Raw genomic sequence first — 25,109 nt, forward strand, 5'->3', positions numbered from 1 at the left:
TACAGAGAGGATGGAGGGAACAGTGGAGAGAGGATGGAGGGAAGACAGGGCACTCGTATCTTGCTCCACAGACTTTAACTTTCTCTCTCCCCCCTCTCTCCTGATTGATGAAGGAATGCACGGGGCTCGTCAGGAAGAGGTGATCGACCACCGGTTGACAGACAGAGAATGGGGGGAGGAATGGAAGCACCTTGACCATGTAAGAAAAGTAATAACATTTTTATTACTATACAAACTGTGTCTGTACCTGTAGCTGTACCAGTACCAGTACCTGTATCTGTATCTGTACCTGTACCTGTACCTGTATCGGCATCTGTACCCATACCTGTACCTGTATCTGTACCTGTACCTGGATCTGTACCTGGATCTGTACCTGTATCTGTATCTGTATCTGTACCTGTACCCATACCTGTACCTGTATCTGTACCTGTACCTGTATCTGTACCTGTACCGATACCTGTACCCATACCTGTACCTGTATCTGTACCTGTACCTGTATCTGTACCTGTACCCATACCTGTACCTGTACCTGTATCTGTACCCGTACCTGTACCTGTACCTGTACCTGTACCTACCTGTACCTGTATCTGTACCCGTACCTGTACCTGTATCTGTACCCGTATCCGTACCTGTACCTGTACCTGTACCCATACCTGTATCTGTACCTGTGTCTGTACCTGTATCTGTACCTGTACCTCTACCTCTTCCTGTATCTGTATCTGTACCCGTACCTGTACCTGTACCTGTATCTACCTGTACCTGTACCTGTATCTGTACCCACACCTGTACCTGTATCTGTACCTGTACCTGTACCTGTACCTGTACCTGTATCTGTACCTGTACCTGTACCTGTATCTGTACCTGTGTCTGTACATGTACCTGTACCCGTACCTGTATCCGTACCTGTACCTGTACCCATACCTGTACGCATACCTGTACCTGTAACCGTACCTGTACCTGTATCTGTACCTGTACCCATACCTGTACCTGTACCCATACCTGTACCTGTACTTGTACCCATACCTGTACCCATACCTGTACCTGTATCTACCTGTACCTGTACCTGTACCCGTACCTGTACCCGTATCCGTACCTGTACCTGTAACTGTACCCATACCTGTACCCATACCTGTATCTGTACCTGTACCCGTACCTGTACCCGTACCTGTATCGACCTGTACCTGTACCTGTATCTGTACCTGTACCCGTACCTGTACCTGTATCTGTATCTGTACCTGTGTCTGTACATGTACCTGTACCCGTACCTGTACCTGTACATGTATCTTTACCTGTACCTGTACCTGTGTCTGTACCTGTATCTGTACCTGTACCTCTACCTCTACCTGTATCTGTATCTGTACCCGTACCTGTACCTGTACCTGTATCGACCTGTACCTGTACCTGTATCTGTACCCACACCTGTACCTGTGTCTGTACCTGTACCTGTATCTGTACCTGTACCCGTACCTGTACCTGTATCTGTATCTGTACCTGTGTCTGTACATGTACCTGTACCCGTACCTGTATCTGTACCTGTATCTGTACCTGTACCCATACCAGTACCCTTACCTGTACCTGTACCTGCTCGCATACCTGTACCTGTAACCGTACCTGTACCTGTACCTGTACCCATACCTGTACCTGTACCCATACCTGTACCTGTACTTGTACCTATACCTGTACCCGTACCTGTACCTGTATCTGTACCCATACCTGTACCTGTACCTGTATCTGTACCTGTACCCATACCTGTGCCTGTACCCATACCTGTACCTGTACTTGTACCTATACCTGTACCCGTACCTGTACCTGTATCTACCTGTACCTGTACCTGTACCCATACCTGTACCTGTACCCATACCTGTACCTGTACTTGTACCTATACCTGTACCCGTACCTGTACCTGTATCTACCTGTACCTGTACCCGTACCTGTACCTGTATCTGTACCCATATCTGTACCTGTACCTGTATCTGTACCTGTACCCGTACCTGTATCTGTACCTGTATCTGTACCTGTACCTGTATCTGTACCTGTATCCATACCTGTATCTGTACCTGTGTCTGTACCTGTACCCATACCTGTACCTGTGTCTGTATCTGTACCCATACCTGTACCTGTACCCATACCTGTACCCATATCTGTACCTGTACCTGTACCTATACCCGTACCTGTGTCTGTACCTGTACCTGTGTCTGTACCTGTGCCCGTACCTGTTCCTGTGTCTGTGTCTGTGCCTGTACCTGTGCCTGTACCTGTGTCTGTACCTGTACCTGTACCTGGGCCTGTACCTGTATCTGTACCTGTGTCTGTATCTGTGTCTGTATCTGTACCTGTACCTGTGCCTGTACCTGTGTCTGTGTCTGTACCTGTGTGGCTTATAGAGAGTGTGTTACGTAACAACACGGGGGGGCTCTGGGTGAGAGTGTCTGCTACGTAACAACACGGGGTGGTTCTGGGTAAGAGTGTCTGCTACGTAACAACACGGGGTGGTTCTGGGTAAGAGTGTCTGCTACGTAACAACACGGGGTGGCTCTGGGTGAGAGTGTCTGCTACGTAACAACACGGGGTGGCTCTGGGTGAGAGTGTCTGCTACGTAACAACACGGGGTGGTTCTGGGTAAGAGTGTCTGCTACGTAACAACACGGGGTGGTTCTGGGTAAGAGTGTCTGCTACGTAACAACACAGGGTGGCTCTGGGTAAGAGTGTCTGCTACGTAACAACAAGGGGTGGTTCTGGGTAAGAGTGTCTGCTACGTAACAACACGGGGTGGTTCTGGGTAAGAGTGTCTGCTACGTAACAACACGGGGTGGCTCTGGGTGAGAGTGTCTGCTACGTAACAACACGGGGTGGCTCTGGGTGAGAGTGTCTGCTACGTAACAACACGGGATGGTTCTGGGTAAGAGTGTCTGCTACGTAACAACACAGGGTGGCTCTGGGTGAGAGTGTCTGCTACGTAACAACACGGGGTGGTTCTGGGTAAGAGTGTCTGCTACGTAACAACACGGGGTGGTTCTGGGTACGAGTGTCTGCTACGTAACAACACGGGGTGGCTCTGGGTGAGAGTGTCTGCTACGTAACAACACGGGGTGGTTCTGGGTAAGAGTGTCTGCTACGTAACAACACGGGGTGGTTCTGGGTAAGAGTGTCTGCTAGGTAACAACACGGGGTGGCTCTGGGTGAGAGTGTCTGCTACGTAACAACACGGGGTGGTTCTGGGTAAGAGTGTCTGCTACGTAACAACACGGGGTGGTTCTGGGTAAGAGTGTCTGCTACGTAACAACACTGGGTGGTTCTGGGTAAGAGCGTCTGCTACGTAACAACACGGGGTGGTTCTGGGTAAGAGCGTCTGCTACATAACAACACGGGGTGGTTCTGGGTAAGAGTGTGTGCTACGTAACAACACAGGGTGGCTCTGGGTGAGAGCGTCTGCTACGTAACAACACGGGGTGGTTCTGGGTAAGAGTGTCTGCTACGTAACAACACAGGGTGGCTCTGGGTGAGAGCGTCTGCTACCTAACAACACGGGGTGGCTCTGGGTGAGAGCGTCTGCTACCTAACAACACGGGGTGGCTCTGGGTAAGAGCGTCTGCTACGTAACAACACAGGGGGGGTCTAGGTGAGAGCGTCTGCTACGTAACAACACGGGGGGGCTCTGGGTGAGAGCGTCTGCTACCTAACAACACAGGGTGGCTCTGGGTAAGAGCGTCTGCTACGTAACAACACAGGGTGGCTCTGGGTGAGAGTGTCTGCTACGTAACAACAAAGGGTGGCTCTGGGTAAGAGTGTCTGCTACCTAACAACACGGGGTGGCTCTGGGTGAGAGCGTCTGCTACTTAACAACACAGGGTGGCTCTGGGTGAGAGCGTCTGCTACGTAACAACACAGGGTACTCTGGGTGAGAGCGTCTGCTACGTAACAACACAGGGTGGCTTTGGGTAAGAGTGTCTGCTACGTAACAACACAGGGTGGCTCTGGGTGAGAGTGTCTGCTACCTAACAACACGGGGTGGCTCTGGGTAAGAGCGTCTGCTACGTAACAACACGGGGTGGCTCTGGGTGAGTGTGTCTGCTACCTAACAACACGGGGTGGCTCTGGGTAAGAGTGTCTGCTACGTAACAACACAGGGTGGCTCTGGGTGAGAGCGTCTGCTACGTAACAACACAGGGAGGCTCTGAGTAAGAGCGTCTGCTACGTAACAACACGGGGTGGCTCTGGGTGAGAGTGTCTGCTACCTAACAACACGGGGTGGCTCTGGGTGACAGTGTCTGCTACCTAACAACACAGGATGGCTCTGGGTGAGAGTGTCTGCTACCTAACAACACGGGGTGGCTCTGGGTAAGAGCGTCTGCTACTTAACAACACGGGGTGGCTCTAGGTAAGAGTGTCTGCTACCTAACAACACGGGGTGGCCATGTTTCTTAGTTACTTCTAGTTTATGCGCTGTGTACCTACAGTACCTACCTGATACAGGTCTGTGTATTGTGTATTTATTCTCTGTGTATTGTGTATTTATTCTCTGTTTATTGTGTAGGGTATGAATGAGGCTTTATAGGAGTTTATAGGAGCAGTACCTTCCCCCAAAAACAGTACCTACCTTATACAGTACCTGCAGTACCTACCTGATACAGTACCTGCAGTACCTACCTGATACAGTACCTTCCCCCTAAAACAGTACCTACCTCATACAGTACCTTCCTGATACAGTACCTTCCTCCTGATCCACTACCTTCCCCCTAATACAGTACCTTCCTCCTGATACAGTACCTTCCTGATACAGTACCTTCCCCCTGATACAGTACCTTCCCCCAAATACAGTTCCTACCTCCTGATACAGTACCTTCCCCCTGATACAGTAACTTCCTCCTGATACAGTACCTTCCTCCTGTTACAGTACCTTCCCCCAAATACAGTACCTTCCCCCTGATACAGTACCTTCCCCCTAAAACAGTACCTACCTGATACAGTACCTTCCCCCTAAAACAGTACCTACCTGATACAGTACCTTCCTGACACAGTACCTTCCTCCTGATCCACTACCTTCCCCCTAATACAGTACCTTCCCCCTGATACAGTACCTTCCTCCTGATACAGTACCTTCCCTCTGTTACAGTACCTTCCCCCAAATACAGTACCTACCTCCTGATACAGTACTTTCCCCCTGATACAGTACCTTCCCCTGATACAGTACCTTCCTCCTGATACAGTACCTTCCCTCTGTTACAGTACCTTCCCCCAAATACAGTACCTACCTCCTGATACAGTACCTTCCCCCTGATACAGTACCTTCCCCCTAAAAGAGTACCTACCTGATACAGTACCTTCCCCCTAAAACAGTACCTACCTGATACAGTACCTTCCTGACACAGTACCTTCCTCCTGATCCACTACCTTCCCCCTAATACAGTACCTTCCCCCAAATACAGTACCTTCCCCCTGATACAGTACCTTCCTCCTGATACAGTACCTTTCCCCTGATACAGTACCTTCCTCCTGATACAGTAACTTCCCTCTGATACAGTACCCTCCTGATACAGTACCTATCCCCTGATACAGTACCTTCACCCTGATACAGTACCTTCCTCCTGATACAGTACCTTCCTGCTGATACAGTACCTTCCCCCTGATACAGTACCTTCCCCCTGATACAGTACCTTCCTCCTGATACAGTACCTTCCCCCTGATACAGTACCTTCCTCCTGATACAGTACCTTCCCCCTAATACAGTACTTTCCTCCTGATACAGTACCTTCCCCCTAATACAGTACCTTCCTCCTGATACAGTACCTTCCCCCTGATACAGTACCTTCCTCCTGATACAGTACCTTCCCCCTGATACAGTACCTTCCCCCTGATACAGTACCTTCCTCCTGATAGAGTACCTTCCTCCTGTTACAGTACCTTCCTCCTGTTACAGTACCTTCACCCAAATACAGTCCCTTCCTCCTGATACAGTACCTTCCTCCTGTTACATTACCTTCCCCTGATACAATACCTTCCCCCAAATACAGTACCTTCCCCCTGATACAGTACCTTCCTCCTGATACAGTACCTTCCCCCTGATACAGTACCTTCCCCCTGATACAGTACCTTCCCCTGATACAATACCTTCCTCCTGATACAGTACCTTCCCCTGATACAATACCTTCCTCCTGATACAGTACCTTCCCCTGATACAATACCTTCCCCCAAATACAGTACCTTCCCCCTGATACAGTACCTTCCTCCTGATACAGTACCTTCCCCCTGATACAGTACCTTCCCCCTGATACAGTACCTTCCCCTGATACAATACCTTCCTCCTGATACAGTACCTTCCCCTGATACAATACCTTCCCCCAAATACAGTACCTTCCCCCTGATACAGTACCTTCCTCCTGATACAGTACCTTCCCCCTGATACAGTACCTTCCTCCTGATAGAGTACCTTCCCCCTGATACAGTACCCTCCTGATACAGTACCTATTTCCTGATACAGTACCTTCACCCTGATACAGTACCTTCCTCCTGATACAGTACCTTCCCCCTGATACAGTACCTTCCCCCTGATACAGTACCTTCCCCCTGATACAGTACCTTCCCCCTGATACAGTACCTTCCCCCTGATACAGTACCTTCCTCCTGATACAGTACCTTCCCCCTAATACAGTACTTTCCTCCTGATACAGTACCTTCCCCCTAATACAGTACCTTCCTCCTGATAGAGTACCTTCCTCCTGTTACAGTACCTTCCTCCTGTTACAGTACCTTCCCCCAAATACAGTCCCTTCCTCCTTATACAGAACCTTCCTCCTGTTACATTACCTTCCCCCTGATACAGTACCTTCCTCCTGATACAGTACCTTCCCCCTAATACAGTACTTTCCTCCTGATACAGTACCTTCCCCCTAATACAGTACCTTCCTCCTGATAGAGTACCTTCCTCCTGTTACAGTACCTTCCTCCTGTTACAGTACCTTCCCCCAAATACAGTCCCTTCCTCCTTATACAGAACCTTCCTCCTGTTACAGTACCTTCCTCCTGTTACAGTACCTTCCCCCAAATACAGTACCTTCCCCCAAATACAGTCCCTTCCTCCTTATACAGAACCTTCCTCCTGATCCACTACCTTCCCCCTAATACAGTACCTTCCCCCTGATACAGTACCTTCCTCCTGATACAGTACCTTCCCTCTGTTACAGTACCTTCCCCCAAATACAGTACCTACCTCCTGATACAGTACTTTCCCCTGATACAGTACCCTCCTGATACAGTACCTATCCCCTGATACAGGAGCTTCCCCCAAATACAGTACCTTCCTCCTGATACAGTACTTTCCCCCTGATACAGTACCTTCCCCCTGATACAGTACCTACATCCTGATACAGTACCTTCCCCCTGATACAGTACCTTCCTCCTGATACAGTACCTTCCCTCTGTTACAGTACCTTCCCCCAAATACAGTACCTACCTCCTGATACAGTACTTTCCCCCTGATACAGTACCCTCCTGATACAGTACCTATCCCCTGATACAGTACCTTCACCCTGATACAGTACCTTCCCCCAAATACAGTACCTTCCCCCTGATACAGTACCTTCCTCCTGATACAGTACCTTCCCCTGATACAGTACCTTCCCCCTGATACAGTACCTTCCCCCTGATACAGTACCTATCCCCTGATACAGTACCTTCCCCCTGATACAGTACCTTCCCCCAAATACAGTACCTTCCCCCTGATACAGTACCTTCCCCCTGATACAGTACCTATCCCCTGATACAGTACCTTCCCCCTGATACAGTACCTTCCCCCAAATACAGTACCTTCCCCCTGATACAGTACCTTCCCCCTGATACAGTACCTTCCCCCTGATACAGTACCTTCCTGATACAGTACCTTCCCCTGATACAGTACCTTCCTCCTCCTCAGCTGCTGAACTGCATCATGGACATGGTGGAGAAGACGAGGCGTTCTCTCACCGTGCTGCGGCGCTGCCAGGAGGCTGACAGGGAGGAGCTTAACTACTGGATCAGACGATACAGCGACGCGGACGACCTGAAGAAAGGAGTCAGCAGGACCCAGAGCAGACAGCACAGTCCTACAGGACAGGACGACCTCACTACAGGTATAACTATCTACATTATAGTATAGTATCAGTTATCAGACAGGACCCAGAGCAGACAGCACAGTCCTACAGGACAGGATGACCTCACTACAGGTATAACTATCTACATTATAGTATAGTATCAGTTATCAGACAGGACCCAGAGCAGACAGCACAGTCCTACAGGACAGAATGACCTCACTACAGGTATAACTATCTACATTATAGTATTGTATCAGTTATCAGACAGGACCCAGAGCAGACAGCACAGTCCTACAGGACAGGATGACCTCACTACAGGTATAACTATCTACATTATAGTATAGTATCAGTTATCAGACAGGACCCAGAGCAGACAGCACAGTCCTACAGGACAGGATGACCTCACTACAGGTATAACTATCTACATTATAGTATTGTATCAGTTATCAGACAGGACCCAGAGCAGACAGCACAGTCCTACAGGACAGGATGACCTCACTACAGGTATAACTATCTACATTATAGTATTGTATCAGTTATCAGACAGGACCCAGAGCAGACAGCACAGTCCTACAGGACAGGATGACCTCACTACAGGTATAACTATCTACATTATAGTATTGTATCAGTTATCAGACAGGACCCAGAGCAGACAGCACAGTCCTACAGGACAGGATGACCTCACTACAGGTATAACTATCTACATTATAGTATTGTATCAGTTATCAGACAGGACCCAGAGCAGACAGCACAGTCCTACAGGACAGGACGACCTCACTACAGGTATAACTATCTACATTATAGTATAGTATCAGTTATCAGTATCTTAGTGTTGTTTAGTACAGTATATTTATTATGGTACCTGTCGCCACGCCTGAGCCCAGCCAGTAACACCTGAGGTATGAGACAAGGCTTGATCATTCAATCAGTCAGCCAATCAATCAATCAATCAAACAGGCACTAGATAGACAGTAGCTATGTCTGTTCCCTTCCTGTTCAGACTAGGAATAGACCTTTCAACTTGGGGTCCAACCCTACTCCATGACTACATGACCTTTCACTGGTGTTAGTTTTATCACAAGTTGACTGGGCTGTGTGTCTGTCTACTGGTTGACTGGGCTGTGTGTCTGTCTACTGGGCTGTGTGTCTGTCTACTGGTTGACTGGGCTGTGTGTCTGTCTACTGATTGACTGGGCTGTGTTTCTGTCTACTGGTTGACTGGGCTGTGTGTCTGTCTACTAGTTGACTGGGATGTGTGTCTGTCTACTAGTTGACTGGGCTGTGTGTCTGTCTACTGGTTGACTGGGCTGTGTGTCTGTCTACTAGTTGACTGGTCTATGTTTCTGTCTACTGTTTGACTGGGCTGCGTGTCTGTCTACTAGTTGACTGGGCTGTGTGTCTGTCTACTGGTTGACTGGGCTGTGTGTCTGTCTACTGGTTGACTGGGCTTTGTGTCTGTCTACTGGTTGACTGGGCTGTGTGTCTGTCTACTAGTTGACTGGGCTGTGTGTCTGTCTACTAGTTGACTGGGCTGTGTGTCTGTCTACTAGTTGACTGGGCTGTGTGTCTGTCTACTAGTTGACTGGGCTGTGTGTCTGTCTACTGGTTGACTGGGCTGTGTGTCTGTCTACTAGTTGACTGGGCTGTGTGTCTGTCTACTAGTTGACTGGGCTGTGTGTCTGTCTACTAGTTGACTGGGCTGTGTGTCTGTATTCTAGTTGACTGGGCTGTGTGTCTGTCTACTAGTTGACTGGGCTGTGTGTCCGTCTACTGGTTGACTGGGCTGTGTGTCTGTCTACTGGTTGACTGGGCTGTGTGTCTCTCTTCTAGTTGACTGGGCTGTGTGTCTGTCTACTGGTTGACTGGGCTGTGTGTCTGTCTACTAGTTGACTGGGCTGTGTGTCTGTCTACTAGTTGACTGGGCTTTGTGTCTGTCTTCTAGTTGACTGGGCTGTGTGTCTGTCTACTGGTTGACTGGGCTGTGTGTCTGTCTACTAGTTGACTGGGCTGTGTGTCTGTCTACTAGTTGACTGGGCTGTGTGTCTGTCTACTGGTTGACTGGGCTGTGTGTCTGTCTACTAGTTGACTGGGCTGTGTGTCTGTCTACTGGTTGACTGGGCTGTGTGTCTGTCTACTGGTTGACTGGGCTGTGTGTCTGTCTACTAGTTGACTGGGCTGTGTGTCTGTCTAATAGTTGACTGGGCTGTGTGTCTGTCTACTGGTTGACTGGGCTGTGTGTCTGTCTACTGGTTGACTGGGCTGTGTGTCTGTCTACTGGTTGACTGGGCTGTGTGTCTGTCTACTAGTTGACTGGGCTGTGTGTCTGTCTACTAGTTGACTGGGCTGTGTGTCTCTCTTCTAGTTGACTGGGCTGTGTGTCTGTCTACTGGTTGACTGGGCTGTGTGTCTGTCTACTAGTTGACTGGGCTGTGTGTCTGTCTACTAGTTGACTGGGCTATGTGTCTGTCTTCTAGTTGACTGGGCTGTGTGTCTGTCTTCTAGTTGACTGGGCTGTGTGTCTGTCTACTGGTTGACTGGGCTGTGTGTCTGTCTACTAGTTGACTGGGCTGTGTGTCTGTCTACTAGTTGACTGGGCTGTGTGTCTGTCTACTGGTTGACTGGGCTGTGTGTCTGTCTACTAGTTGACTGGGCTGTGTGTCTCTCTTCTAGTTGACTGGGCTGTGTGTCTGTCTACTGGTTGACTGGGCTGTGTGTCTGTCTACTAGTTGACTGGGCTGTGTGTCTGTCTACTAGTTGACTGGGCTATGTGTCTGTCTTCTAGTTGACTGGGCTGTGTGTCTGTCTTCTAGTTGACTGGGCTGTGTGTCTGTCTACTGGTTGACTGGGCTGTGTGTCTGTCTACTAGTTGACTGGGCTGTGTGTCTGTCTACTAGTTGACTGGGCTGTGTGTCTGTCTACTGGTTGACTGGGCTGTGTGTCTGTCTACTAGTTGACTGGGCTGTGTGTCTGTCTACTGGTTGACTGGGCTGTATGTCTGTCTACTAGTTGACTGGGCTGTGTGTCTGTCTAATAGTTGACTGGGCTGTGTGTCTGTCTACTGGTTGACTGGGCTGTGTGTCTGTCTACTGGTTGACTGGGCTGTGTGTCTGTCTACTGGTTGACTGGGCTGTGTGTCTGTCTACTAGTTGACTGGGCTGTGTGTCTGTCTACTAGTTGACTGGGCTGTGTGTCTGTCTACTAGTTGACTGGGCTGTGTGTCTCTCTTCTAGTTGACTGGGCTGTGTGTCTGTCTACTGGTTGACTGGGCTGTGTGTCTGTCTACTAGTTGACTGGGCTGTGTGTCTGTCTACTAGTTGACTGGGCTGTGTGTCTGTCTTCTAGTTGACTGGGCTGTGTGTCTGTCTACTGGTTGACTGGGCTGTGTGTCTGTCTACTAGTTGACTGGGCTGTGTGTCTGTCTACTAGTTGACTGGGCTGTATGTCTGTCTACTAGTTGACTGGGCTGTGTGTCTGTCTACTAGTTGACTGGGCTGTGTGTCTGTCTTCTAGTTGACTGGGCTGTGTGTCTGTCTACTGGTTGACTGGGCTGTGTGTCTGTCTACTAGTTGACTGGGCTGTGTGTCTGTCTACTGGTTGACTGGGCTGTATGTCTGTCTACTAGTTGACTGGGCTGTGTGTCTGTCTACTGGTTGACTGGGCTGTGTGTCTGTCTACTAGTTGACTGGGCTGTGTGTCTGTCTACTAGTTGACTGGGCTGTGTGTCTGTCTTCTAGTTGACTGGGCTGTGTGTCTGTCTACTGGTTGACTGGGCTGTGTGTCTGTCTACTAGTTGACTGGGCTGTGTGTCTGTCTACTAGTTGACTGGGCTGTATGTCTGTCTACTAGTTGACTGGGCTGTGTGTCTGTCTACTAGTTGACTGGGCTGTGTGTCTGTCTTCTAGTTGACTGGGCTGTGTGTCTTTCTACTGGTTGACTGGGCTGTGTGTCTGTCTACTAGTTGACTGGGCTGTGTGTCTGTCTACTGGTTGACTGGGCTTTATGTCTGTCTACTAGTTGACTGGGCTGTGTGTCTGTCTAATAGTTGACTGGGCTGTGTGTCTGTCTACTGGTTGACTGGGCTGTGTGTCTGTCTACTGGTTGACTGGGCTGTGTGTCTGTCTACTAGTTGACTGGGCTGTGTGTCTGTCTACTAGTTGACTGGGCTGTGTGTCTGTCTACTAGTTGACTGGGCTGTGTGTCTCTCTTCTAGTTGACTGGGCTGTGTGTCTGTCTACTGGTTGACTGGGCTGTTTGTCTGTCTACTAGTTGACTGGGCTGTGTGTCTGTCTACTAGTTGACTGGGCTGTGTGTCTGTCTTCTAGTTGACTGGGCTGTGTGTCTGTCTACTGGTTGACTGGGCTGTGTGTCTGTCTACTAGTTGACTGGGCTGTGTGTCTGTCTACTAGTTGACTGGGCTGTGTGTCTGTCTACTGGTTGACTGGGCTGTGTGTCTGTCTACTAGTTGACTGGGCTGTGTGTCTGTCTACTGGTTGACTGGGCTGTGTGTCTGTCTACTGGTTGACTGGGCTGTGTGTCTGTCTACTAGTTGACTGGGCTGTGTGTCTGTCTAATAGTTGACTGGGCTGTGTGTCTGTCTACTAGTTGACTGGGCTGTGTGTCTGTCTACTAGTTGACTGGGCTGTGTGTCTGTCTACTGGTTGACTGGGCTGTGTGTCTGTCTACTAGTTGACTGGGCTGTGTGTCTGTCTACTAGCTGACTGGGCTGCGTGTCTGTCTACTAGTTGACTGGGCTGTGTGTCTGTCTTCTAGAGATTCACCGGGATCTTCTCCATAGACCAATGACGACCGGATACATACCTGAAGAAATCTGGAAGAAAGCCGGTGAGTATCTCTCTCTCTCTCTCTTTCTCTCTCTCTCTCTCTCTCTCTCTCTCTCTTTCTTTCTCTCTCTCTCTCTCTCTCTCTCTCTCTCTCTCTCTCTCTCTCTCTCTCTCTCTCTCTCTCTCTCACAGCAACAACACATCTGCTATGCTGATCCTCAACACGGGGCCCCTCAGGGGTGTGTGCTTAGTCCCCTCCTGTACTCCCTGTTCACTCATGACTGCATGGCCAAGCACAACTCCAACACCATTATTAAGTTTGCTGACGACACAACAGTGGTAGGCCTGATTACCGACAGTGTGGTGCCACAAGCTCTCTCTCAATGTGATCAAGGCAAAGGAGCTGGTCTGTCCTGCCTGGTCAGTCCCAGTAAGTAGCTGGTATGTCCTGCTTGGTCAGTCCCAGTAAGTAGCTGGTCTGTCCTGTCTGATTGGTCCCAGTAAGTAGCTGGTCTGTCCTGCTTGGTCAGTCCCAGTAAGTAGCTGGTCTGTCCTGCTTGGTCAGTCCCAGTAAGTAGCTGGTCTGTCCTGCTTGGTCAGTCCCAGTAAGTAGCTGGTCTGTCCTGCTTGGTCAGTCCCAGTAAGTAGCTGGTCTGTCCTGCCTGGTCAGTCCCAGTAAGTAGCTGGTCTGTCCTGCCTGGTCAGTCCCAGTAAGTAGCTGGTCTGTCCTGGCTGGTCAGTCCCAGTAAGTAGCTGGTCTGTCCTGTCTGATTAGTCCCAGTAAGTAGCTGGTCTGTCCTGGCTGATCATTAAGTAGCTGGTCTGTCCTGGCTGATCATTAAGTAGCTGGTCTGTCCTGGCTGATCATTAAATAGCTGGTCTGTCCTGGCTGATCATTAAGTAGCTGGTCTGTCCTGGCTGATCATTAAGTAGCTGGTCTGTCCTGCCTGATTAGTGGCAGTCAGTAGCTGGTCTGTCCTGGCTGATCAGTATCAGTAAGTAGCTGGTCTGTCCGGCCTGGTCAGTCCCAGTAAGTAGCTGGTCTGTCCTGCTTGGTCAGTGCCAGTAAGTAGCTGGTCTAACCCACAGTTACAGAGAGTATTAACCCACAGTTAGAGAGTATTAACCCACAGTTAGAGAGTATTAACCCACAGCTAGAGTATTAACCCACAGTTACAGAGAGTATTAACCCACAGTTAGAGATTATTAACCCACAGTTACAGAGAGTATTAACCCACAGTTACAGAATATTAACCCACAGTTACAGAGTATTAACCCACAGCTACAGAGTATTAACCCACAGTTACAGAGTATTAACCCACAGTTACAGAGAGTATTAACCCACAGTTACAGTATTAACCCACAGTTACAGAGATTATTAACCCACAGTTGCAGAGTATTAATCCACAGTTAGAGAGTATTAACCCACAGTTACAGTGTATTAACCCACATTTAGAGAGTATTAACCCACAGTTACAGTGTATTAACCCACAGTTAGAGATTATTAACCCACAGTTACAGAGAGTATTAACCCACAGTTACAGAATATTAACCCACAGTTACAGAGTATTAACCCACAGCTACAGAGTATTAACCCACAGTTACAGAGTATTAACCCACAGTTACAGAGAGTATTAACCCACAGTTACAGTATTAACCCACAGTTACAGAGATTATTAACCCACAGTTGCAGAGTATTAATCCACAGTTAGAGAGTATTAACCCACAGTTACAGTGTATTAACCCACATTTAGAGAGTATTAACCCACAGTTACAGTGTATTAACCCACAGTTAGAGATTATTAACCCACAGTTACAGAGAGTATTAACCCATATTTACAGAGTATTAACCCACAGTTACAGCGTATTAACCCACAGTTACAGAGTATTAACCCACAGTTACAGAGTATTAACCCACAGTTACAGAGTATTAACCCACAGTTACAGAGAGTATTAACCCACAGTTACAGAGAGTATTAGCACACAGTTACAGAGAGTATTAACCCACAGTTACATAGAGTATTAACCCACAGTTACAGAGAGTATTAACCCACAGCTACAGAGTATTAACCCACAGTTACAGAGAGTATTAACCCACAGTTACAGAAAGTATTAACCCACAGCTACAGAGAGTATTAACCCACAGCTACAGAGAGTATTAACCCACAGTTAGAGAGTATTAACCCACAGTTACAAAGTATTAACCCACAGTTACAGAGTATTAACCCACAGTTAGAGAGTATTAACCCACAGTTACAGAGTATTAACCCACAGAGAGTTTCTCTGTTTGAATGAATCACATTTAGGATCTTGAAAGACAACAGCAGAGGAGGAGGAGGAGATACTGCATTATATTAGTATCATCTATGGTACTTGCAATTTCACATCCTCCCCTCCCCACACACCATGCATACACACACAGACACACACCATGTCCTCCTCCTCTCTCCTCCTCCTCTCCTTCTCCTCCTCTCCTCTCCTCCTCCTCTCCTCTCCTCCTCCTCCTCTCCTCTCCTCCTCCATTCCTCCTCTCCTCTCCTCCTCCCCCTCTTCCTCCCCCTCCCCGTCCCTCTCCTCCTCCTCCTCCCCTCCCCCCCTCTCCTCTCCTCTCCTCCTCCTCCCTCTCCCTCCTCCTCCTCCTCCTCCCCTCCTCTCCTCCTCCTCCTCCCTGTCCCCCTCCCTCCCCTCCTCTCCTCCTCCTCCTCCTCCTCCCTCTCCCTCTCCTCCTCCTCCTCCGCCTCCCTCCCCTCTCCTCCCTCTCCTCCTCCCCTCCTCTCCTCCTTCTCCTCTGCAGTTTGGAGCACAATAGAAATGCATAATTTAAATATAAATTGCCTGATTTGCATACATAATTAGTCAAGTTACAGAATTGATGGAAAATAACCTCCACCTCCGCTTCTGACATTCAGCTGGAAATACTGGGATTCCTCTGCAGTGTGTTTAAATGGACCTCATGTTTAAGGCGTCAAATGAGCTGAAAGTGTATCTGTTACATTTTGATTTATATTAAAATCATTTTTTTTCTCCAAGAGATTACTTTAGATGAATGACCTAATGCTGTCACGTGGTCATTATACATTGAAAAGACAAAAGCATAAAATGTTTGACTACTCGCTGTCATCGAACGTTGATCTGTCCAAATGATGCATGCATGTAGTGTGATCCAAAACATCACTCATTCTCTCTCTAGTGGATCAAACCAATTAAACATCACAGAATTACTTTCTTTGTAAAAAATAGTATAGTAATTAGTCAGGCATATGGAAAGTACTTAGACAATAATTAAACCTACAAGTGAATTTACCTCACAGCTGATCATCGTTAATTGAAAGTCTGCTTTAATACAATAGGACTCACTGATGAGAAATACAGGTGAATATTAAGAGTAAAGGTCTGATACTCGGATGCTGAAAGCAGATCTCTACTCTTCAAACCAGGGTTTGGGGTCAATTTGACAATTCAGGAAGCGGCCATTATTTTCTATGATCATTTTTTCATTTCATGAATTAATTTGTGTGTAGGTTAATGTTTGTCTGGGTGTTTGTGTGCTGACTGGGACTTTGAGGATTTCTCTGAATGTGTTTCAGAAGAGGAAGCGCCAGGCCATGTCAGAGCTCCAGAAGGGTTGTGGGAGTTATTTTATAACTCTTTTATTCAACCTTTATTTTATCACAGAGTCATACTGAGACACAGATGAGCCCTAAATGACAGAAATGACAGAAAATACACACCTTCGGGAAAGTATTCAGACCCCTTCGTTCACATTTTGTTACGTTACAGCCTGAAATTGATTAAATAAAAAAACATAAAATCAGCACACAATATCCCATAATGACATCACAATACCCCATAATGACATCACAATACCCCATAATGACATCACAATACCCCATAATGACATCACAATACCCCATGGTCAGGGAGGTGACCTAGACCCCGATGGTTCGATAGTTATTAAACAACTTTTGTGAGCCTAAAGCTCTGTTTCTCTAGAGAGAAATCAAATCAGTCACGAAAGAATAGGACGCTGAGCTGAAGGAAGTGTTCGTTTTTATTAAGCAAATATTCAACCTCGTTGGTAATTAACTAAATTAATGAACTACAATGACCATAATCCATTGCATCTGTTCCGGCTCGGACAGAGAAGGATATACTTTTATGCCTGCTAGGTTAGATAGACATACAGTGTACCACATAGGCCGCGTGAGAGAGGAAGAGAGGGGTAGATCCTCAAAGTATGCCTTATCTACTTAGAACAATGAGTACAGTTATTTAGTCAGACTGCTCTGCAGCATTCTCATGCAGGCTAGCCTACTGACTGAATATGGTACTAAAGACAGTACTAAAGACAGTACTAAAGACAGTACTGAAGACAGTAGACAGTACTGAAGACAGTAGACAGTACTGAAGACAGTACTAAAGACAGTACTGAAGACAGTAGACAGTACTGAGACAGTACTAAAGACAGTAGACAGTACTGAAGACAGTAGACAGTACTGAAGACAGTAGACAGTACTGAGACAGTACTAAAGACAGTAGACAGTACTGAGACAGTACTAAAGACAGAAGACAGTACTGAAGACAGTAGACAGTACTGAGACAGTACTGAAGACAGTACTGAAGACAGTAGACAGTACTGAGACAGTACTGAAGACAGTAGACAGTACTGAAGACAGTACTGAAGACAGTACTGAAGACAGTACTGAAGACAGTAGACAGTACTGAGACAGTACTGAAGACAGTAGACAGTACTGAAGACAGTAGACAGTACTAAAGACAGTACTGAAGACAGTAGACAGTACTGAGACAGTACTGAAGACAGTAGACAGTACTGAAGACAGTACTGAAGACAGTAGACAGTACTGAAGACAGTAGACAGTACTGAGACAGTACTGAAGACAGTACTGAAGACAGTAGACAGTACTGAGACAGTACTGAAGACAGTAGACAGTACTAAAGACAGTACTAAAGACAGTACTGAAGACAGTAGACAGTACTGAAGACAGTAGACAGTACTGAAGACAGTACTAAAGACAGTACTGAAGACAGTAGACAGTACTGAGACAGTACTAAAGACAGTAGACAGTACTGAAGACAGTAGACAGTACTGAAGACAGTAGACAGTACTGAGACAGTACTAAAGACAGTAGACAGTACTGAGACAGTACTAAAGACAGAAGACAGTACTGAAGACAGTAGACAGTACTGAGACAGTACTGAAGACAGTACTGAAGACAGTAGACAGTACTGAGACAGTACTGAAGACAGTAGACAGTACTGAAGACAGTACTGAAGACAGTACTGAAGACAGTACTGAAGACAGTAGACAGTACTGAGACAGTACTGAAGACAGTAGACAGTACTGAAGACAGTAGACAGTACTAAAGACAGTACTGAAGACAGTAGACAGTACTGAGACAGTACTGAAGACAGTAGACAGTACTGAAGACAGTACTGAAGACAGTAGACAGTACTGAAGACAGTAGACAGTACTGAGACAGTACTGAAGACAGTACTGAAGACAGTAGACAGTACTGAGACAGTACTGAAGACAGTAGACAGTACTGAAGACAGTACTGAAGACAGTACTGAAGACAGTAGACAGTACTGAGACAGTACTGAAGACAGTAGACAGTACTGAAGACAGTAGACAGTACTGAAGACAGTACTGAAGACAGTAGACAGTACTGAGACAGTACTGAAGACAGTAGACAGTACTGAGACAGTACTGAAGACAGTAGACAGTACTGAAGACAGTAGACAGTACTGAAGACAGTACTGAAGACAGTAGACAGTACTGAAGACAGTAGACAGTACTGAGACAGTACTAAAGACAGTACTGAAGACAGTAGACAGTACTGAGACAGTACTAAAGACAGTAGACAGTACTGAAGACAGTACTGAAGACAGTAGACAGTACTGAGACAGTACTAAAGACAGTAGACAGTACTGAAGACAGTGTGGGGAGCAGAGAGAATGGTGACTGGTTATTTGGTTGCTGTTGCCTGAGCTGAGCTGTAATGTACACCAACTGAAATATTGTATTATTTCATAGTCATTTCCTGTTGATATATTGATGTATATCCAGTGTGGAACTAACAGAGACAATGGAAATATTTTCTGTGTTTTGGCGATTGAATGAATGTTCACTATTTTTTTTCGGCTTTGGAATTTCCCTTAAAAAACCTCTAAAGTCATTTTAATGTCATTATTTCATCATGTAATGTCGAGAAAAAACGATCAAAACTGACATCAAAACCGAACCGACCTAAAAAAAGTACTAGTCACTCAGCACTGGTTAGGGGTTAGAGGTTAGAGGTTAGAGGTTAGGGGGGTAGGGGGTTAGGGGGGTAGGGGGTTAGGGGTTAGAGGTTAGAGGTTAGAGGGGTAGGGGGTTAGGGGGGTAGGGGGTTAGAGGTTAGGGGGTTAGAGGGTTAGGGAGTTAGAGGGTTAGGGGGTTAGGGGGATAGAGGGTTAGGGGGTTAGATGTTAGGGGGTTAGGGGTTAGAGGGTTAGGGGGTTAGAGGTTAGGGGGGTAGGGGGTTAGGGGGTTAGAGGGTTAGGGGGTTAGAGGTTAGGGGGTTAGGGGGTTAGGGGTTAGAGGGTTAGGGGGTTAGAGGTTAGGGGGGTAGGGGGTTAGAGGTTAGGGGGTTGGGGGTTAGGGGTTAGAGGGTTAGGGGGTTAGAGGTTAGGGGGTAGGGGGTTAGGGGTTAGAGGGTTAGGGGGTTAGAGGTTATGGGGTTAGGGGGTTAGGGGGTTAGGGGTTAGAGGGTTAGGGGGTTAGAGGTTAGGGGGGTAGGGGGTTAGGGTTGGGGTTAGGGTCGGGGTTAGGGGGGTAGGGGGTTAGGGGGTTAGGGTTGGGGTTAGAGTGTTAGGGTTGGGGTTAGAGGGTTAGGGTGTTATGGGGTTAGGGGTTAGGGTTGGGGTTAGGGGGTTAAGGGGTTAGGGTTAAGGGGTTAGGGGGTTGGGGTTAAGGGGTTAGAGGGTTAGGGGGTTAGAGGGTTAGGGGGTTAGAGGGTTAGGGGGTTGGGGTTAGAGGGTTAGGTTTGGGGTTAGAGGGTTAGAGGGTTAGTGGGTTAGAGGGTTAGAGGGTTAGGGGGTTAGAGGGTTAGGGTTGGGGTTACAGGGTTAGGTTTGGGGTTAGAGGGTTAGTGGGTTAGAGGGTTAGGGGGTTAGAGGGTTAGGGGGTTAGTGGGTTAGGGGGGTAGGGGGTTAGGTTTGGAGTTAGAGGGTTAGAGAGTTAGGCGGTTAGAGGGTTAGGGAGTTAGAGGGTTAGTAGGTTAGGGGGTAGGGGGTTAGGTTTGGGGTTAGAGGGTTAGGTTTGGGGTTAGAGGGTTAGGGGGTTAGAGGGTCAGCAGGTTAGGGAGTTAGGGTTGGGGTTAGAGGGTTAGTGGGTAAGGGGTTAGGGTTGGGGTTAGAGGGTTAGGTTTGGGGTTAGAGGGTTAGGGGGGTAGGGGGTTAGGGTTGGGGTTGGAGGGTTAGAGGGTTAGAGGGTTAGCGGGTTAGGGGGTTAGGGTTGGGGTTACAGGGTTAGGGTTGGGGTTACAGGGTTAGGTTTGGGGTTAGAGGGTTAGTGGGTTAGGGGGTTAGAGGGTTAGGGGGTTAGGGGGTTAGAGGGTTAGTGGTTTAGGGGGGTAGGGGGTTAGGTTTGGGGTTAGAGGGTTAGAGAGTTAGGGGGTTAGAGGGTTAGGGGGTTAGGGAGTTATAGGGTTAGAGGGTTAGCGGGTTAGGGGGTTAGGGTTGGGGTTAGATGGTTAGGTTTGGGGTTAGAGGATTAGTGGGTTAGGGGGTTAGGGTTGGGGTTAGAGGGTTAGGTTTGGGGTTAGAGGGTTAGGGGGGTAGGGGGTTAGGGTTGGGGTTAGAGGGTTAGGGGGGTAGGGGGTTAGGGTTGGGGTTAGAGGGTTAGAGGGTTAGCGGGTTGGGGGTTAGGGTTGGGGTTAGAGGGTTAGGTTTGGGGTTAGAGGGTTAGGGGGTAGGGGGTTAGAGGGTTCGAGGGTTCGAGGGTTCGAGGGTTAGAGGGTTAGTGGGTTAGAGGGTTAGGTTTGGGGTTAGAGGGTTAGTGGGTTAGAGGGTTAGGGGCTGGTTGTATGGGTCCTTGAGGATATCTCTGAATGTGTTTCAGAAGAGGCTGTGAACGAGGTGAAGCGCCAGGCCATATCAGAGCTCCAGAAGGCGGTGTCAGAGGCAGAGAGGAAGGCCCATGAGATGATAAGCACTGAGCGGTCCAAGATGGAGCGTACGGTGGCAGAGGCCAAGAGACAGGCAGCGGAGGACGCACTGACTGTCATCAACCAGCAGGAGGACTCCAGCGAGGTAGGACACTTTATTGATCTACTATGTACCAGAATATTCTGGATATACCAGAATACCAGAGTATTTATTATAGATGGATTATACCAGAGTATTTATTATAGATGGATTATACCAGAATGTATTTATTATTTATTTATTATACCAGAATGTATTTATTATACCAGAATGTATTTATTATGGATGGATTATACCAGAATGTATTTATTATACCAGAATGTATTTATTATGGATGTATTATACCAGAATGTATTTATTATGGATGGATTATACCAGAATGTATTTATTATACCAGAATGTATTTATTATGGATGTATTATACCAGAATGTATTTATTATGGATGTATTATACCAGAATGTATTTATTATGGATGTATTATACCAGAATGTATTTAATATTGATTTATTATACCAGAATGTATTTATTATGGATGTATTATACCAGAATGTATTTATTATGGATGTATTATACCAGAATGTATTTATTATGGATGTATTATACCAGAATGTATTTAATATGGATGGATTATACCAGAATGTATTTAATATTGATTTATTATACCAGAATGTATTTATTATTGATTTATTATACCAGAATGTATTTATTATACCAGAATGTATTTATTATGGATGTATTATACCAGAATGTATTTATTATGGATGTATTATACCAGAATGTATTTATTATGGATGGATTATACCAGAATGTATTTATTATGGATGTATTATACCAGAATGTATTTATTATGGATGTATTATACCAGAATGTATTTATTATGGATGTATTATACCAGAATGTATTTAATATTGATTTATTATACCAGAATGTATTTATTATGGATGGATTATACCAGAATGTATTTATTATGGATGTATTATACCAGAATGTATTTATTATACCAGAATGTATTTATTATGGATGGATTATACCAGAATGTATTTAATATTGATTTATTATACCAGAATGTATTTAATATTGATGTATTATACCAGAATGTATTTATTATGGATGGATTATACCAGAATGTATTTAATATTGATTTATTATACCAGAATGTATTTAATATTGATGTATTATACCAGAATGTATTTAATATTGATTTATTATACCAGAATGTATTTATTATGGATGTATTATACCAGAATGTATTTATTATGGATGTATTATACCAGAATGTATTTAATATTGATTTATTATACCAGAATGTATTTATTATACCAGAATGTATTTATTATGGATGGATTATACCAGAATGTATTTAATATTGATTTATTATACCAGAATGTATTTATTATTGATTTATTATACCAGAATGTATTTATTATGGATGTATTATACCAGAATGTATTTAATATTGATTTATTATACCAGAATGTATTTATTATGGATGTATTATACCAGAATGTATTTATTATTGATTTATTATACCAGAATGTATTTATTATTGATTTATTATACCAGAATGTATTTATTATGGATGTATTATACCAGAATGTATTTATTATGGATGTATTATACCAGAATGTATTTATTATACCAGAATGTATTTATTATGGATGGATTATACCAGAATGTATTTAATATTGATTTATTATACCAGAATGTATTTAATATTGATTTATTATACCAGAATGTATTTATTATGGATGGATTATACCAGAATGTATTTATTATGGATGTATTATACCAGAATGTATTTATTATTGATTTATTATACCAGAATGTATTTATTATACCAGAATGTATTTATTATGGATGGATTATACCAGAATGTATTTAATATTGATTTATTATACCAGAATGTATTTATTATACCAGAATGTATTTATTATGGATGGATTATACCAGAATGTATTTATTATGGATGGATTATACCAGAATGTATTTAATATGGATGTATTATACCAGAATGTATTTATTATGGATGTATTATACCAGAATGTATTTAATATTGATTTATTATACCAGAATGTATTTAATATTGATGTATTATACCAGAATGTATTTATTATGGATGTATTATACCAGAATGTATTTAATATTGATTTATTATACCAGAATGTATTTATTATACCAGAATGTATTTATTATACCAGAATGTATTTATTATACCAGAATGTATTTATTATGGATGGATTATACCAGAATGTATTTAATATTGATTTATTATACCAGAATGTATTTAATATTGATTTATTATACCAGAATGTATTTATTATGGATGTATTATACCAGAATGTATTTAATATTGATTTATTATACCAGAATGTATTTATTATACCAGAATGTATTTAATATTGATTTATTATACCAGAATGTATTTAATATACCAGAATGTATTTAATATTGATTTATTATACCAGAATGTATTTATTATACCAGAATGTATTTATTATGGATGTATTATACCAGAATGTATTTAATATTGATTTATTATACCAGAATGTATTTAATATTGATTTATTATACCAGAATGTATTTAATATTGATTTATTATACCAGAATGTATTTAATATTGATTTATTATACCAGAATGTATTTATTATGGATGGATTATACCAGAATGTATTTAATATTGATGTATTATACCAGAATGTATTTAATATTGATTTATTATACCAGAATGTATTTATTATGGATGTATTATACCAGAATGTATTTATTATGGATGTATTATACCAGAATGTATTTAATATTGATTTATTATACCAGAATGTATTTAATATTGATTTATTATACCAGAATGTATTTAATATTGATTTATTATACCAGAATGTATTTATTATGGATGTATTATACCAGAATGTATTTAATATTGATTTATTATACCAGAATGTATTTATTATGGATGTATTATACCAGAATGTATTTATTATACCAGAATGTATTTATTATACCAGAATGTATTTAATATTGATTTATTATACCAGAATGTATTTAATATTGATGTATTATACCAGAATGTATTTATTATGGATGTATTATACCAGAATGTATTTATTATGGATGGATTATACCAGAATGTATTTATTATGGATGGATTATACCAGAATGTATTTAATATTGATTTATTATACCAGAATGTATTTAATATTGATGTATTATACCAGAATGTATTTAATATTGATTTATTATACCAGAATGTATTTAATATTGATTTATTATACCAGAATGTATTTAATATTGATTTATTATACCAGAATGTATTTAATATTGATGTATTATACCAGAATGTATTTAATATTGATTTATTATACCAGAATGTATTTAATATTGATTTATTATACCAGAATGTATTTATTATGGATGTATTATACCAGAATGTATTTATTATGGATGTATTATACCAGAATGTATTTAATATTGATTTATTATACCAGAATGTATTTATTATACCAGAATGTATTTAATATTGATGTATTATACCAGAATGTATTTATTATGGATGTATTATACCAGAATGTATTTAATATTGATTTATTATACCAGAATGTATTTATTATGGATGTATTATACCAGAATGTATTTATTATACCAGAATGTATTTATTATACCAGAATGTATTTAATATTGATTTATTATACCAGAATGTATTTATTATGGATGGATTATACCAGAATGTATTTATTATGGATGGATTATACCAGAATGTATTTAAGATTTATTTATTATACCAGAATGTATTTATTATGGATGTATTATACCAGAATGTATTTATTATGGATGTATTATACCAGAATGTATTTATTATGGATGGATTATACCAGAATGTATTTAATATTGATTTATTATACCAGAATGTATTTATTATGGATGGATTATACCAGAATGTATTTATTATGGATGTATTATACCAGAATGTATTTATTATGGATGGATTATACCAGAATGTATTTATTATGGATGGATTATACCAGAATGTATTTAATATTGATTTATTATACCAGAATG

General features: G+C 43.9%; 1 protein-coding gene across 1 annotated transcript in view; it reads left to right on the forward strand.

Moving 5' to 3' along the window:
• Positions 1-25,109, forward strand: part of LOC110519153 (protein CBFA2T1-like) — a 193,325-nt gene that overhangs the window by 150,523 nt on the left and 17,693 nt on the right. The window contains exons 7-10 of the mRNA XM_036953638.1: positions 114-208; positions 7,910-8,105; positions 12,837-12,908; positions 20,970-21,160. Of these exons, the coding sequence (XP_036809533.1) occupies positions 114-208; positions 7,910-8,105; positions 12,837-12,908; positions 20,970-21,160 (554 nt within the window). The remainder of the gene's footprint in view (positions 1-113; positions 209-7,909; positions 8,106-12,836; positions 12,909-20,969; positions 21,161-25,109) is intronic.

The sequence above is a fragment of the Oncorhynchus mykiss genome, chromosome 18 (genome assembly GCF_013265735.2).
Source record: "Oncorhynchus mykiss isolate Arlee chromosome 18, USDA_OmykA_1.1, whole genome shotgun sequence".
Taxonomy (NCBI): domain Eukaryota; kingdom Metazoa; phylum Chordata; class Actinopteri; order Salmoniformes; family Salmonidae; genus Oncorhynchus; species Oncorhynchus mykiss.